At 41.3% G+C, this 17,992-nt stretch overlaps 1 protein-coding gene across 1 annotated transcript; it reads left to right on the top strand.

The window, feature by feature from the left end:
* The first annotated feature begins 6,359 nt into the window (after window positions 1-6,359).
* neto2b (neuropilin (NRP) and tolloid (TLL)-like 2b) lies at window positions 6,360-15,119 on the top strand. Its single transcript, XM_073472521.1, has 12 exons — window positions 6,360-6,369; window positions 8,375-8,431; window positions 8,613-8,771; window positions 10,408-10,656; window positions 10,822-10,869; window positions 11,005-11,132; window positions 12,750-12,851; window positions 13,127-13,253; window positions 13,602-13,715; window positions 14,267-14,397; window positions 14,491-14,583; window positions 14,670-15,119. The coding sequence occupies exons 1-12, from the start codon at window positions 6,360-6,362 to the stop codon at window positions 15,117-15,119; spliced, it is 1,668 nt and encodes a 555-aa protein (XP_073328622.1).
* The last annotated feature ends 2,873 nt before the right edge of the window (window positions 15,120-17,992 follow it).

Below are 17,992 nucleotides of genomic sequence, written 5' to 3'. Positions count from 1 at the left end.
TATTGCCAGTAAAAAATCATGTTCAAACACGACGTCAAGTGCGATCTTTCAGCACTCATCTGGTTTATTTATGTGCTGTTTTTGTTTGTTTACATTTTATTAACCTCTTCAATATATAATATGTAACATTTCTGCATTAAAATGTCAAATGTTGCAAGGAAGGAAGTCGGTGAACATGACTGAATATTACGTGAATAAAACTTTAAAACACTATCTCCTCCGTGAACAATCCTGCCTGACACACATAGAAAGAATTTCATCAGTAATGGTGGTTGTGTAACAATGAAGACAACAACTCCCATGATCCCACACTTCTTAGGTCTTTTGTTTTGATTCTGAGACCCTTCAGCGGCCGATGTTATGTACTGTGCTTTTTTACTGATTCCCAAATGTAATTCACGTCACGTCTTGTTCACATTTTCTTTTCAGGAAACTGGATGTTGACCAGAGGAAATGTTGAAGCAAGTGTAAATTGATTATGAGTTGTATCATTAGTGAATCTCTGTGTCAGTTGGCAACAGCGAAGCAAAACAGCTTTTTTATGAAGTAATATTTCAGGGATTGTAAAATAGAAATAGAAATACACTGTATGGTTTTGTGAAGGTCAGGCATTGGATAATTAGAAAAGTGTTGCGCCCGCCGTGGCGACAGGTTAAGAAAGTTTTACTGTGCAATCCACCAGAAATCAGCTCATCAACATCCTTCAAGTCCCCTCTCCTCACCTTTAGGGTGCTTTGCCAAAACCTTTTTTTGAGAGGCACGGTTGCATCATTTCAGGTTTGCGTCACATTTCAGGAAAGTGCTTTGGAGGACAAACTCCCCAATGACATATCCTGAATAACAAAAAACCTCCATTGTTTGCCTCAAAATATCCATTTGCATAAGGACGTACACAGTTTGGGTTGGATCTCAAAAGGAACAAAAGACTAGAGAAAGAAAAGGGAGTGAGTGATTTTTGCATCTAGTTGCAGAATTGCAAATCGCAGATTAGTGGGAATCAAAAGTCTTCCGTGAAACTGTGTTTGTTTCTTATGATTGCTTCTGTCTCTGATAAACTGGTCTTAGAAGATATGATCAGACATCACACACAACAAGCCTTATATGTACATTTCTAATAAAAGATGCAGTGCTTAATTTTAACGAGATGAAAAGAAGAACTGACGTAAATGAGCTAAACACAAGAGAAAGTGGAGGTGAAAGTCAGCCAACTTTTTTTTAATTAATTTTTTTTTTTTTTACAATGGATTTGTTTGTTGTGACTTATAGTATTGTTTTCCTGACATTTGTCTAATGAGTTTTCCTTTCTTTCTCTGTCTAATCTGTTGTCATATGGGCTGGAGATAAGAGTTTGGGAGTTTATCATCAGCGCTTCCTGCTGCATGATATCCCATATGTCTAAATCTGTCTAGGAATGAGATATTTGTGTTTACTCTCAGGGGTTAGGACTCTTGGGACCGTCTGGCCTTGAATCTTAAGCCGACTATTATGTAAGAATCATCTATACGGATGATTAAATGTCATGTCAAAATTGTGTCAAGACAATTTTAGTTTTAAAATGTCCTTTGTAAAAAAAAAAAAAGAAAAGAAAAAACAAGTAAGTAAATAACGCTGGTGGTACACTGAAGTAAAGGCTTCACTAGATAACCAGTGTGTTTTTTTCCTCAGCCAAGTGATGGATCTAACAAAGTGGACTGTGCATGAGGGTGATTATTTGTGACATAATCTACAGTTGCAATGTCAAACGCCCATGGTGACTGTTCCACCCTATTAAAGTCGCGACCCGTACGTAGGCTACTGTGCCTCCTCATCAACAGTAATAGGCCAAATCCACAGGGATTTCCTGCCAATCACCGGCTCCTGGCACTATCTTAATGACTTTTCCTCGGAAGCTGATAAAAGTGCTTTTCCTCTAAATTCGTCAATCTGTTGTGTTTTTACCGCACTGAGCAGATCTAGAAACGCTGGCACTGATTCAAAGCAAGTCCATACACTGTATTACTATAGAAGTAATGTGGTTTGAAAATAGATAAAGAGCCCCTGGGACCTCTTAGCTCTATTGTTACATGGTGCTGCTGAACTGCATTGAACGCCCTGCTGTGTAATCCCTGACCTTTAAGCCCTGACCTTCCTTGAAAGCTTGTTTTTTTTTCCAGACAGACAGACAAAGTCATTTTCAAATTCAAGACAGACACATGCACTCGTGCAGATAGAGCATGCATGTGATCTTTCACAGTTAGGAAAAAAAAAAAGAGGGAATGGAGTTGGTGAAAGTTGTTTTCACCCGGCAGTGTCACCTGGCTCACTCAGCCGTGGACTGCCAAATTAAAGATGTTAATTTCATCCTTAAGCACACGCTAATAAGAGCAATCACTTGCCTGGTTAAGAGTCCAATCAAAATGCTAATTACAATCCTGGCCCCTGCAAAAAGAACAGTTGAGGATTCATTATCCCCCTTTCGTTCTACTTTTTCTGTCTCTGCCTTCCTTTTGGTGGCATCCCGTTTGTAATAATGGGTTGGGATGTTGGAAAAAGATGTCCGACCACCTTCACATTACAGTTGATTTCCTGTCTTGCATGTAGGGCATGAGTCTAATTTACAGCTGTTGAAGGAAGAGTAGTGTGATGTGAGACGATGTTCGACTGTGCAAATGCTCACTGTTGTAAGCTTTAAGGACTGGCATGGTTACACGTGTGCATGCAAACCTTTCATGTGTCAAAAAGGAGAAATCCCAATATTTTATTCCCTTTGAAGAGAACGTGGTGGTTTAATCACTGCTTTTGAGACACAAAGTTTTCTAGTGGTTGTTTTTGTTCACTTTATGGTAAAGAAATTATGTTAAAGGAGACATATTCTGCTCATTTTAAGGTTCATAATTTTATTTTGGGTTACTACTAGAAAAGGTTTACATCCTTCTTTGCTCAAAAAACACATCAGTGTTCTCATACTGTCCAGTGCTGCAGCACTGTATTATACCTCCGTCGGAGATGCTTTGTTTTAGCTCCTGTCTCTTTAAGGCCCGTCCCCAATACTCAGTCTGCTCTGATTTGTCGGCTCACACATGCCAGAGCCAGCACCGCTCGCCGTGTCTCTGCTCGGCTCTGTCGTGTTTTCATCTTCCAGTTAACTTTGCTTACCGGCAATATAGGTATGAAGTACACAAATGTGTGACATGGTGACGTAGTGTGATGTCAAGAAGTCGCAGAACTAAAGGTGGGACTACTGACGAGGCGTTTGAGGAACCTCAGGAGCAGTGTTTCCTGTGGGAGAGAGGAGCTCCCATTGGTGTAAACTTTGGGCTTTTTAACTTTCAAGACCTTTTACATGCACAAGAACACTGAAGGAAAGGAAAACATCGAAAAAGCATAATAGGCCTTTGTCTGAAAGTTGGCAAAAACATGTACAAGGTCCATTATCAGCTGCAGATATAGATTGAAATGGGAGGGAGATAAGATGTTTTGCTAAAAGAAATCTTGATTTTGTTTCCTATGAAGCTTCAATTTAGTAAGTAAAACTCTTCTTTGGGAACATTGCATTCAAATCATTGAATACTCTTCATCAGCTTATTGAGTGTGTCTTACAGAGGGAGCACACACAACTGCAGCACTGAACACTGATTTTATAAAGCACTTTATTCTAAATTAGAGACAAATGCAAGACTTCAAGGACACGTCGCTTTTCCAACAATGCAGTAACTCAAAAGGATTTTCAAGAAAGCACAGTATATCCAGTGGCTTCAGGTTGCCATAGCAAAAGTCTTTCCCTTCAGCAGCAGCAGCAGCAGCAGCAGCAGCTGCTGCTGCACAGGTAGACAGTCTTGGTAGAAATCATCTTTTGTTCCACTTTGATCCCCGTCTCTGTCAAAACCCCCTAAAACCTCTGCTTTCTAGGTCCCCAATTGCCTCAGAAGAAGCGAGCGCACCAGCTTGGTTGCCATGGCGACAGATGCAGATTTGAAGCTCTTTGATGTGCAGTAAACAAAGGTGTGCGAGCATCAGTTTGTCACTTTGCGTGTGTGTTGACTGGATGAGTGACAGACAGACAGACAGACAGAGGGTAACAGACAGTGATCGCACAACAAAAGTAACATCTGGTCATCTGTAACAGCTGGTTTTCAAAGAGACAACCTGTCACTCGCACTTTGTCGCTTTGGTTCATATATGTCACACAGCAGCAGTCCCTCAGAACCAGAACCAGAAAATAAATGATTCATGCATCTCAGAGACGACACTTTCACTTTATCATCATTCACATGGGAGTCGTGTCCCTTTAAATCACAGGCCCAGATGATGCAAGTTTATGATCATGCATATAATTTGGGGAGTGTGCGTGTTCATCTCCTGCCGAATTAATTTACCCCGAGGTTGTTAGTGCAGAAGGAAAACCGGTCCCACCTTACTGAATAATGATGGCCTTGGAGACTTTGAAAATGTGGCCTTGGGGCTTTCTCAAAGGATGTGTTGCTTTGCGCTTCGCTGGTTGTGTGTGTTTTTTCTTCTGTCTCACTTCTGTTGTTTGTTTCAAGAGTTTTTATGTGAGGAACAGAAATTCCAAGATGCAGGAAAGGAAATAAGATCACAATCAGCAGAAAAATGTAGCACAGTTAATATAGGTTAGACTCGTTCAACATTAATTACACACATTGATGAGATACTCACTCCAGCAGCAGATATGGTGAGATGAGTACCTTCCTTTCAAACAGTGGTGGAATGTAACTCAGTGCATTTACATGGATAAACTAATTTTAACAGGCTATGTGGCTGCTAAAGATGTTACAAGATGTATGCCATGATGTTTAATGGTAATGACGATCCACTTTCTTGTCCATCCTCTAACTTCTGTATATACTTAAAGGATGAGTTCACCCAAAAATGAAAATTCAGTCATTATCCGCTCACCCTCGTGCTGATGGAAAGTCGGATGGAGTCCATAAAACATTTCTGGAGCTTCACAGCAAAGCAGCGTTGCAACATTATTCTAGACAACTGAAGCAGATGGGGACTTGTTTTAAAATGTAAGAAAAAAGAGAAAAGAATAACAGAAAATGGTCTTGTACTGTTTACCTGGCATTATCCAAGTTTCTGGAAGATCCCACATTGATTTAAAAAGACTTTATTTACATCGATGAGCAATCAAGCTCATGCTTTGTGCTTCAGACTAATGACTTTAGCTCAGCGGCTACAGTGAAGATTTTGGCTTAAAAAAGGGTGTAAATAACGTCTGTATAAATGAATTTGGGATCTCGGGGCTTCCGAGAACTTGGATTATGCCGAACAAGCCATTTCATGCCTCTTTTTTTTTCCGTTAATCTACTTCGGTTGTTTAGGAGCGACACTCTTTTTGCTGGGCGGCTAATCTTTGCTAATGTGGGCAAACTTTAATGCATGTGACCACAGAGGTGTGAAAGGCACGGATGGATCAGAATATCTCACTCATTTGCATTTAGGTGTCTGTCAGTGTGAGTGTCTCTGGATGCCAGGAGCACCCTGGCCCTGTCCATCTTAAAGCAATTACAATCAGCTGAAGAGGCATGAATCTGCCTGTAGGACATGGTGACACTCTCTGCTGTTAGAAGGCAACACATCAAAGGAAAATCTCCATCACACCAAATCTTGGCTTCCATTTTCATCTTTCTGCAGCTCTCGCCAGATTCTTGAGGGCTGTAGGCGCCATGTGTCCTTCAAGACAAACGAGGAAAGACGTCAGGGAGTGTGTCCTGCTCTCTTCCTGCTTAGATGCGCACAGGAATGCAATGTGTTGACTTGATTTATTCCAAGTGAGCCTTTTGGCACAGGTAGGACACCTATAGTGTGCGCATTTGACTTCTGCACATGTCGCCCTGCATCAGCTAATTAGATTATTATTAACTATTTTTTTTAATGTTGATTCCTAATGTTAATTCAGCGTTAGGACAAACACGCTCGGAGAGGATTATCATATCACTTATTACTCATGTATGAAGACGCACATGCGCAATCGGCTGCGCCCCCTTCTCGCGCCAACTGAGCCCAATCTTAAAACCGGGAGCCGCCGCAGACAGATGATCCGTTTTTATTTGAGAGGACAGATCGGTCTCAGGCTGACACACACTGCAGGAACAGCGTCACTGCGCTGGGAAAACTGTGCTCATCCTTCCAGTTTGTGGCGATGAAGGAGAAGTTCATCAGCTGTTTCCTGCCCCAGAAGCTTCTCCCAGCGTGACCAGTGGGGACTAGGATGAAAAGGTGAAAGTTGGGTTTTTTGGTAAATCAGCGGTTCTAACATGCGCTAATCCGGACCACGGGCTGAGGGATGTAAGGGATACACAGTTGGTCAAGTTTGAACATAAAAACCTGCAGAAAAACGGACTTCAGCAGAGAGGATGCATGTAGGTGAGTGCGATAATCCATGTTTGCATGATTTAGGGCGTTTGGTGTAATTGTCTTTTTGTCTTTCTGTGTCTAAAGGAGAGGCTGAGGGAGTTTATAGTCTTTGTATTTTGGCACATTTGTGTTTATAAACTTCTGCTGCAGGTTGCATGTTCTGCACAAAATAATTACAGTCATCAAAACGAGGCTGAATGAGAAGAAAACAGGCTACGTGCATGCGTTTCCTAGAGACATTTGTAAAAAGACAGGAAAACGACCTACTAATCTCTGTGTTTTGAGCATTTCTCTGGTGCGAAGGTCCGTGGTGCTGAAGTGACAGCGCCACATTTGCACAATCTGCCCCACTGGTATTAAAAATAAAGACTTAAGTTTTGCAAGAAAGTAATAATAATCCACGTTTTCAGAGGGGAAATCTGTTTTCTCTCTTGGATCAGCTTGTGGTGGCTCAGTGCCTGGGCAGGAGGATTTGGGCTGCTGCCTCAGTTTCTCCTCCTCCTCCACACACACACAGAAGATGGTCTCTGTTTAAGTGGTTCAGTGTAAAAGATTAAAACCTGAATTATTCCATAAAGGGTCTTGTCAGGCAGCTGGAGACATTGTGGAGATGGACAGTCTAATTAAATTTCGCTTCACTTTCATAAACTCGCCATCAATTGATTGAAAGTGAATAAAAGATTCTTTGTCACAGCACCTTGCTGCAGGTGAAGGCTTTTACTGGATATCTGCTTTCAGATTCTTCAGAGATGATCAACTTTTTGACCATCTTAAAGTCGTTTCAATGAGAGCTGAAATGATTAATTGATTAATCGATAAGTCTAGTGAATGAAAATGAATTGCCAATTCAATTTGCTTCGGTTTTTGAGGGAAAAATGTCAAACACTTGCTGGTTCCAGCTTCTTAAAAGTGAGGATTTGCTATTTTTGCTCGTCATTTATGATGGTAAATGAAGAATCTTTGGGATTGGGACTGTTGGTTGGACAAAAGAAGTAATTTGAAGACGTTCCTTTGGGCGATTTTTGGGTCTGATACCAATGTAAGCAGTAAAAAAAAATTCCGATGTTGATATATCGGCCGGTGAACACACATTTTTTGCTGTGATCCCTCAGATGCAGTTGTCAAACACTTCAAGATTTTTAATGGAGGCAGGATATTTTACAGATTAACGATAGACTTTATGACATTGGTGCATGGAAACGGTAAACTTACAGGCAATTTAAGAATTTCAAATCACCCGAGCACCTTTTTCTGCATTATGTTCAATAAAAAAAACTCCATATTGGCGGATATCAACAACATACATATCTGTGATAGGCCACCATCCGCCGATAATATCGACCCATCGATATATTGGTCGGGCTCTAGAATAAAACATTTAGAGTCAACCAGTCAATCATCAACGACGACTGATGCTACTTTCTGTTCCAGATCATAGATACGAGAGATAGTAATGTTTCCAGCTGTGTTACAACAAACTTCATGTTGTATATGATAAATGCTGTTTTGTGAGCGGACATTCGCTACAACATGCCAACTTGGTGAAAACTCAAAGCAGAATTTTAGTGGCCTGGTGCCTTCAGGCGAGATTCTCTATTTAGGTCATATTTTATGTAATTGGCACAAATGTGGCACAAGGTATTATTTCATGACACTGAGATTTTTTTTTGTTATTTACAATGAGACGTCCTTGCACAGCATCGTGGTAGACGGCAGATTGTCCACAGCTTATATTCTCATTCACTATGGTTCATATGAACCTTGGAGAAAAAGGGATAAGGAGGATGCAAAAATAGGAAGAAGAGTTAAGCAGGCAGATGGTGGAAGCTTCATGTCCTTATTCTTTCCCTGACAAGCTTTTGAACTCTGCACCCCCATGTTCTGTTATATACATTCAGGCATTCAGCTGAGTGCACCGAGACAACGAGCACAGACACACAAATCCTGCTAAGCTCTTTCTTTCCTTTATTCCATAATTGTACCCTTCCTCACACACTGTCGGCTTCTTTTACAGTCTGGATATTTCTCCTATTCATTGAGGAGGGATTTGCTCTGGCACAAAAGACTAAAGGTAAGATTGATAAATTCACAGCGCTTCTTTGATAGGTGGATTTACATGAAATCAAGACACATGGTCACAGTTTTTGGACATTTAGATATACTCTGCTTCTCAGGTGTTGATGATCTCCATAATGTATCCGTAGCTGCACTAATGATTTTCCACATGTCTCTTGGCTGTCGTGCTCATGCAGATGGAGGTGCAGGATCAAAAGGGGTCAAACCGTCTCAGCGGCCGCAGCATTCTCGTCACTGTGGAAACTGGGTACGAAACACAGATGGTGGCAGCTTCAGCTCCCCAAACTACCCGCGTACGTACCCTCCCAACAAGGAGTGCCTGTACGTACTGGAAGGTAACCAACAACGTACACCTGAGCCTTATGATATCATTGCTGGCTGGTATTGAAATTTCTGTGAATGCTGCAGATTTTGATATTAAATAAGGTCTGATTCTTTTGTGAGCTCCGGGGGAAATTAAAGGAAATTTCAAGGAACAAAATAACACTTAGATTTGTGATGATCAAGAATTCAATCTGTCGCTTTGATCGTCTGTGTCTTTTCAAGAATAACATCATCACTGTTCATCATAAATAATTAACAGGATTCTCTTTTATGGATCATATTCACACGCAGCCAATTTCCTCTGATGTCACGCTCAAGATGGGAAGCTTAAATGCTGAGATAATGTTATGCTGCTGTGTTCCAGGTATAAATGAAGGGAATCGGACAAATCGTTATAATTTCCGGACTGATCAGCAACTGACAAGATGATGGATAGTGAAAATCTGGAGGGACGTTGGGTCATATCAGGTTAAACAACATATTTAATAACCTGTTAGCTTACGTTAGCATTCAACGCCTTCTCTCTAACTTTACCACTCAAAGATATAATATATAGGAATACGACTAAATGACTAAATACAACTAGACCTTTGTTTATCTTCCCCAAATAGCCAGATTACTTTACTGTACATTAGCCGTAAACATTAGCGAGCAACGGCACACACAGAATCAGCACTGGACTCTGGACTCTCTCTTCTTTTCCCCCCTTCTCTCTTTAACGTTACATTCATGAAGTAAAGCACATTTCCCCTCCAGCTCCAGTCAACACTCAACATTATAGAACATAAACACCCGACAAGGGAGGTGACCTCTGCAGTGATAAACAAGAAAAAGATAAATTGAACATTTAATCTCAAAAGTTAGAAAATAATCTCTGAGCTCTCCTCCTGTCGGATTCTGGATCATGACAGAATCCGATGTGATCCCGAGTGTTTATTCTCCAGAGGTCCAGGCTCTGAACCCAACTCTCTAGCCGGTTCTCTTACCCCCGCTCTGCCCAGCTCTCCACAAACCTTTGGCAATGTCTTTTGTTTTGTTTTGATTTAAAGCCCCCTATTGGCAGAAGTTACAAGTTTTAGGTTTATTTACCTCCAGTGCACTTCACTTCCAGGCTTAAATAAATGTGCCCAAGATGTGTGCTGATATTTTAGAATTAATTTAAACTTATCCTATCATATCGTGTGACACGTCTCAAACAGTAATGGTAGCTAGAGTTGTAAAAAAAAGTTGTTTTACCTTGAGACACAGCCCGATGTTGCTTTGTCAGTTGTCTTTTCAGTTGCTGATCGAAATTATAATAACTTGTCAGATTCCCTTTCTTTGTACGACTTACAGCCTGGAAAAAAAAGTAGTACGACCTTTCCCACACTGAGTTTGCTGGCAGAGGAAAACAGCCGCCGTGTGAATAGGCTGACAGACAATAACTCTTCACAGTGCATTCCTCATTATTTTGCAGTACAAAGACTGCATTAAACTTTGTTGCTCCTGGAGCCCTCAAAACACACTGACCTACAGTTATTAAATATAAAAACAGACATAAGAAACAAGCAGATATTTTTTTCACTGCTCTTACCATTCTCTGCTAGCATTATATCCCTGAATCACCTCTGTGGCAGTAGATGTGACACAGCGCTCTGCTTCCCTCAGCCCTGCCCCGCCAGAGGATAGAGCTGCTGTTTGATGATACCTTCTACATCGAGGCCTCGTTCGAGTGTCGTTTCGACCACATTGAGGTGCGCGACGGCCCCTTCAGCTTCTCGCCGCTCATTAATCGCTTCTGCGGCGCTGCGAGTCCCGGGCTCGTCCTCTCCAGTGGACGCTTCATGTGGATCCGCTTCTTCAGTGATGAAGAGCTGGAGGGGATTGGCTTCCGGGTCCAGTACAGCTTCACTGCAGGTGATTAAAACACAGCGGGATGGTTTATTGATCCCTGTAGGGCAACTTTCTCACCGCACCTTCTGAATGTTCACCTGGCTCACCTGTTATTAGCAAAATCTATCTTCATTGATGATTCTGTTCATGTGATACCTCATCATCTGTCTTTATGATTTCCCTCAAAAGACCCTGAATTTCATCTGCATGTTGGAGGACTCTTAAACCCTATCCCAGGTACGCCAAACACCCAGTTCAGCCAATTCAAATAACTTTAGTTGTGTGTCTTTGTGATGCAAAGTCATGACGATTCCTTTCACCTTCGCCTCTAATATCCATCTTTATTACCCTCCATTGCTGTCTGTGGGTCAGATTGTCAGTTTGAGCTGTCCGGGGCAGACGGCCTGATCCGTTCCAGTCAGGTAGAGGAGGAGTATAAAGTGAAGCCAGACCAGGCGGTGGACTGCATCTGGACTATACGAGCCCCAACAAACAACAGGGTATGGCTTGTGACGTGTTGAAGTTTTACATATTTGCCAGTTTTCTAACGCACAACAGCGGAATAAGCTTCAACCGTATCACCAGAATAGATGTTGGCAATGTACGTTTCTGCAAAACAAGGATATGTTGATACTTGATATTTCTTTATGTTCAACTTTTAATTTTATGTAGTGATAACAACTTCGTCTGGTTAGGTTTAGGCACAAAAAACACTTGATGAGGGTTAGGAAGAGATCATGTTTTGGCTTACGAGAGTCTGTCGCCACAAACACAGCTAGAAATGTCTCGACATTTGCTTAAAAAATATTCTGGTTTCGGCTGGAAGTTGTTGGAACGTTTTCTTCAAAATATGTGCCACGAACACGGCTGGAAAAAACCCCTCGTTTTTGGCTGACGACGTCTCAAACCATGGTCTCTCAGACAGGTGTCGTGCCACCATCATCCCCGCCTCCTCCTGATAATGAAGACAAATCACATACATGTAATATAAAATGTTGATATGGTACGGACTACACATAAAAACTTAAAGGTTCCAGGGTTTGCAGAAAAGTACAATGCCAATATTTTATTCTGCCGACTGGGCCGTAAGCTTCATTTCCAGATTTATCCACGTGTAATAACAGGATGCTCATTTAAGGAAAGTGCTGATAAAAGTAAAAGTGTGGAAAAGAGATGACTGGTTGCTCTTTGTAATGCAATGTAGATAAAAATTGTGTCGGGTGCCTTTGAAAAACTGGAAAAAGAGTACTTCAAAAACCAGAGGAAATCCAGGCACTCCAAATATAAGAAAATTATCAAACGAGGAAGAATATATTATCATGTAGCCTTTATTATAGTGGCTACATGATTAAAAATTTTAACATCTTTGGACCTCTAGGTCTTCATCAGGGGGCCGTTGTCTGATACATTTTCTCATATTTGGAGTGCCTGGATGGAAGTTGAGGAAGGATTTTAAAAAATACACAACATTAAGTTGAGGAGAGTGAATATGATTCATTGGGGTCAAACAGAACAGGGGTTGAAATCAAGAATCGTGACATGTTTGTTCCATACCCTTGCATAATGACAAAGGCAAATCATGTGGATTTCAACTTCATATCAAAAAACCCTTTGTTAATGTGCTTTTGTTATCAAACATTCCCTGACAGTACACCCACAGCTTGACATGCGTGCACATAAAGTGTAGAGCATAACATATGGTTTGATAATCCAACATACTGTAAGCACACGTACAGTAAAGCTGCTCGAAATGATTTAAATTTTATCCTTTAATGCAGCGATGCCTTAAAACAGGACACGTCACGTTATAGCGAAGCTACACTGCATGAAAAATGAACAAAATGTGTAGTAAATCCCTCCTCGTGGGTTACCTCCGGGTACTCCAGTTCCCCCCATCATCAAAACATGCACATTAGATTGATTCTCCAGTCAGTGCCCTTGACTAATGGCACTGGCTAAGACCTGGAGTTGGTCCCTGGGTGCGCACATTGTCCACTGCTCCCTAGGGATGGGTCAAATGTAGAAAACTAGCTTCACCATGTTGTACACATATGATATGTGACATAAATAAAGCTTCTTCTTCTTCTTCTTCTTCTTCTTTGCAATGCTTGTTCCAGATTTACCTGCGATTCTTGGAATACCAGATGGAAAACTCAAATGAATGTAAGAAGAACTTTGTGGCTGTTTATGATGGCAGTAATGCCATTGAGGACCTAAAGGTAATATAATTTATATTATGTGTATATATGATGTATATATACATTTTGTAAGCCCCTCGATCTGATGTACCTCATTTATTTATTACAAAGTCTGTTGCATTATAGTTCCTAATGTCTCTCTCCTTCTGCTACACAACAGGGTTAATCTTTCTATATCATACATTCTTATAGTATTTGAATTATAATTATGTAGCAACTGGTCTACAGAACATGGCTCCAATGAGACTACACATCAAGCAATGTAAGAAAGAAAAATGGTGCGTGGTTTCTTGCAGGCCAAGTTTTGTAGTACAGTAGCTAATGACATCATGTTGGACACCGGTGTGGGAGTAGTGAGGATGTGGGCTGATGAGACGAGCCGTCTCAGCCGCTTTCGGATGCTCTTCACCACTTTTGCAGATCGTGAGTTTCCTTTTGGGATTACACATTTTTCTTTCGTACTGATGTGCCTTTTGTAGTGTCTGCGGCTGTGACAGGGCAAATACAGTGTTGTAGCAGCACCCTCCTGTGGTTTCTCTTCAATAGTGCAGCTTTTTTAAGTGTAAAGTTTTCTAGGTGGAAGATGCAGTCAATTACATAATGTATAACAATCATACAAAAATGCTTGGGTTTAATCTCCCTCGATATCTGTAATCAAAAAGCACTTTAAAAAGGGATCCTTTTACACAGCTTTGACCAAGAATTAAAATAAACAGATGGATTTCATGGCTCTTTGCATCACCTGCTGATAAACCTGTGTTTGTGTTTCAGCACCCTGTTCAAGCAGTGCATTCTTCTGCCACAGCAACATGTGCATCAACACTTCTCTGGTGTGCAACGGCATTCAAAACTGTGTCTTTCCCTGGGATGAAAGCAACTGCAAAGGTACTCCACTTGTGCCAAAGCACTGTGTTACTCTCTCTTTAAAAATCCTCTGTGCTCTCTTACGATGAGTTGTGTGATGCAATATGATGCATGTCCCGTCTGGCTCTGTTGTGTCACATTGAGCCTCCTTGAGGATCTGCAGCTAAAATGTTTAAGATATTTTTGTGACAGGACATTCAGTCAGTCTTTTAATTTTGACCCTGACACTACAGATTATTAGATATTTGTAGATGTTTGTCAGTACAGAATATCCCTTAAAAATTTCCTCTTGGCAGGAAAACAATGATCTCATCATCTTCAACGACTTTCCAGCCAAAAGACCTCCAGGGCCTTTTAGCTGTTTAGCGGCTCTAAAGCACCTCCATTGATTTAAATGGCTGTTAATCACGGCTTTGGCTTTTAGTGAAGGCTCTGAATTGTTCCTGGCAACCAAAGATACAGACTGTCCTGACGGGGGCGGTATCCAGTAAATGACTGATGTACTCTCAGTACCTCTAAATGTCCCTCATATTTCACATCTCGTTCTCCCTCTCTTCTTATCCGTCACCCAGAGAAAAAGAGCAAAGGCATCTTTCACCAGATCACAAAGACTCATGGGACAGTCATCTGTGTGTCTACGGGAGTGGTACTGCTGCTCCTCATCATCTCCATCCTGGTACAGGTCAAACAGCCACGAAAAAAGGTAAGTAAGACAAGTCGCAATCAAATCATTCAGCCCCAAAATGTTGGTGTAGAAGTAGTTAATTCATCGAGTGTGTTCAATCACAATTTGAAGGTGTTGGTACGTAAGAATAACCTGTTCCAACGGGGCGACCTACAGGAGGTGTTTGACCCTCCGCACTATGAGCTCTTTACTCTCAGGGACAAGGTTAGTTTGATCACTTTAATACATCATTAGCTGCTCACTGTGACCTTCTTCTAACATTACAAATGTAATGACATGATCCTCTTTAGGAGATGTCTGGGGACCTTGGGGAGTTATCAGAGGAACTTCAGTCCCTGCAGGCGCTCAGACGATCCTCATCAGGCTCACGATGCATTCATGAACACCACTGTGGCTCCCAGGCTTCTGTCAATTCCCTCAAAGCCGGTCAAGGTGCACACGGCCTGGGCAGGGGATCCATGGAGCTTCCCTCTTTCAGAGGAGACTTCCAGAGCAGCTTACCTCCCCTCGGGGACTTAAGCAGCAGTCTGCGGAAAAAGAGCTGGCCTAGTATGAAACCTGGTCGAATGCAGGGCCATCATGTTATGGGAGATAGAGTAATGGGGCGGCAGGATAGAGTAATGGAAGAGGATGAAGAGGATGATGAAGATGGAAGGTATGATGTGTATGTACGCAGAGGAGGAAGTCGAAGAGGGAACTTTGAAATGGCCCAGCAAAGATCCTTGTCCATGGACTTCTGAAAAGGAAAGACAAGGTTGGCACGATGTGCAGCAACAACTTTTCAATCAGTGTCGAATTTTGGGGGCAGAACTCATAATTTAACACCGCAGAGCAGATGTTTCATACTTTGCTCGCCTCCTTCTCCGTGAGGTTGGGAAACACAGGATCTGTTACAGAGCAGTGCTCCAGGAGCTCCAGCACTGCCAACTTTGCTCAGATGGTGTATCTGATGGTGTTGTCCCTAGTAAATCATAATTAATGACGCCCCAGGAACATCATTTCAAAACACAAAACAGCAGCGAAGAAACACATCTGGAGTAAGCTGTTGTGGCTGAGTGGGTTGAATATAAGACTCTCACTCAGGAGTCCGGGATTCGTGATCCGTTTGGAACATATTGTTTTATTTTTAAGTTCATTCTCAGTTTCTTTTCAGTTTTCGGTCGCTGTTTCGTGAGCTTTAGACAACAAAAACACTTGGTTAGGTTTGTGGTTTGGGTAAAAGTACACCCTTGTTTGAGAGGATGCCTTCTCCCTCTTTTTTTCCCCCTGAGTCATCAAGCTTTGACATTATAAAAACGTGATTGGTCAGTTACAATGATGGTCCTGGAGCAACAATCATTATGATGTTCCAGGGACAACACCAACGTGGCAATCATGCCCGCTCAGACACTGAAACAACTGACAGGGAGCTGTTATCAAATTTGTGATCAGTGTTAAAGACCGATGATAATGCTGTGTATTGTTCTTGTTATCAATGTATTTTGTTAAATACATCGTACTGTAAAGCGAGTAGATTTTATTGAAATATGTTCTCAATCAGTGTTTTGGTTCTGCAAGAATGTTTTAGGAGAAAGAGTGACTACATTTTATGCAAACAATGAAAAAATCCCCCCACAGTTAATGTTAGATCTGTCATGACCTGTATTAAAGAATAAATATCTACATTTCTGCGCCCTTAGTTTAAAAATCTAGTCTCATCTTGCCTTTGGCATGGAGTCATTTTTACCATTAACAGTCAAGCAGTCATGCATGCTCCCTGGGAGGGAGGTATGTGTTGATCAGGAAACTCCTGAAAGGTGTGTCTCTCTCATGTGCTGGTTGGAATTTCCTGTATAAAGTTAATCGGCAAACTGTGGTGTTGTATAATCCGATGTTATAACCACCAAAAACCACCAAAGTATTTCCCACACAACCCAACAAACATAGAAATGAAATGTATTACAAGCTGATAAAAAGCTATGTAATGATTTAATTATTTAAAAAATGGAACAGTGTGAGTGCCAGTTATGACATTGAAAAAATGTTTTTTTACGGACCACAACTAGCAACACAATGTACATCTTTGACAGATGGCTTTAAAGGATAAGTTCACCCAAAAATGAAAGTGCAGTCACCATCTACTCATCCCCCATGCTGATGGAAAATCACATGAAGTTTTGCAGTCCACGGAAGGTTTCTGGAGCTTCACAGCAAAACAGGGTTGCAGCATTTTCCTAAACAACTGAAGTAGATAGGGACTTGTTTTAAAACGTTAAAAACAACTGGGGAAAAAAAACACATAAAATTATTTGATGCAGCTTCACATTCTTGATGCATGTTCAGGCTCGTGCTCCTACTTCAGACAGGGTGCGTGCTTTTAGCTGGGTGGCTACAGTGGAGATTTTGGGTGTGAGTAATGTCTTTTCAAACAAATTTTTCCCACGACCTGGAACTCATGTTTTTTTCATTGTTTTTTTTTTTATGTTTTAAAACAAGTCTCCATCTATTTCAGTTGTTTCACCGAATGCTGCAGCGTTTTGTTGAGAAGCTCCAGAAATGTTTTGTGGACTATGAAACTTCACCTGACTTTCCATCAGTGTGGGGTTGAGTAGACTGAATTGTCATTTTGGGGTGAACTCATCCTTTAACATGTTGTATCCTAATGATGGCGTGGATGATTATGCTTATGGGAAAATTGTTCCATATGCTATTTCCTTGAAGTCTGTGTTTGACTTCTCCTATCCCTTTTTACTTTTACTCACACATGCACAGCTTTGTGTGCCAACACACTTAGATAACCTTGGAGCTGCAGGGCACAACACATTTAGAAAATCCAGAAAGTCAAGCAAGCCACAGCCTGGCAGTTTAGTCAGCAAGTCTGCAGGGTTCATTCGTCATATTCAGAAGATTCACTGGGCAGATAATTCATGGAGCAACTATGCGTACACACAGACAAACACATGAACATGCAGCCTTGTGGCCACAGTATGGCTGCTGTTTATGCTGCTGTTCAAATAATGACCAAACAGCTGTGAGCTCATAATGATACAAGATTTATCACATCTCTGTTTCCCAGGCACTGTACATATCCGCTGAGTATGGCTTCTTTTTCTGTAACACTGCGGTACACAGTCATTATTTTTCTCACATGATATCCATGAATAGGCAGGATATCTGGGGCACATCGGGTGATGGATTGCTCGAAGGAAATTAAAATTAGGTGAAGCTGATGCAGGCTGTATGGCTTTCTATAACAATTTGGATCTGTGAACATAAATAATAGAACGGGTTTATTCTTTCCTCAGCTGAATCCATATTGAACACAATGGAGGAACCTACAGCTCTGCATGACAGAACAAAACTTATTTCTAAACAAGTGAAAAAACCAGACACGTCTCTCATCCGTCTCCATCTGTTTTTATTGTTACATGCCTTGTGTAATGTATAACCTTCATGTTTTCTTCTTTGCATCAGTCCCATGTATAGGTGACTGCGTGGCCTTCAACAAAGGACCCGTGCACAGTCAAAACTGAACATTTACTTTACTTAACTGAACAAGTTTGCTTTACAGTACAGCAGATAAATGCTTGAGTCAGCTGATCGGTTACATAATCAGGAACAGGTTTGCCTGCAG

The sequence above is a fragment of the Pagrus major genome, chromosome 8, assembly GCF_040436345.1.
Source record: "Pagrus major chromosome 8, Pma_NU_1.0".
Lineage (NCBI taxonomy): Eukaryota > Metazoa > Chordata > Actinopteri > Spariformes > Sparidae > Pagrus > Pagrus major.
This window is presented reverse-complemented; position numbering and strand designations above follow the sequence as displayed.

Bases quoted from the DNA above. Each gene is read 5' to 3' on its own strand.
- neto2b (XM_073472521.1), top strand. The intron at 10,870-11,004 runs GTACGCCAAACA...TCTGTGGGTCAG, and splicing joins ACTCTTAAACCCTATCCCAG to ATTGTCAGTTTGAGCTGTCC. The intron at 13,254-13,601 runs GTGAGTTTCCTT...TTTGTGTTTCAG, and splicing joins CTTCACCACTTTTGCAGATC to CACCCTGTTCAAGCAGTGCA.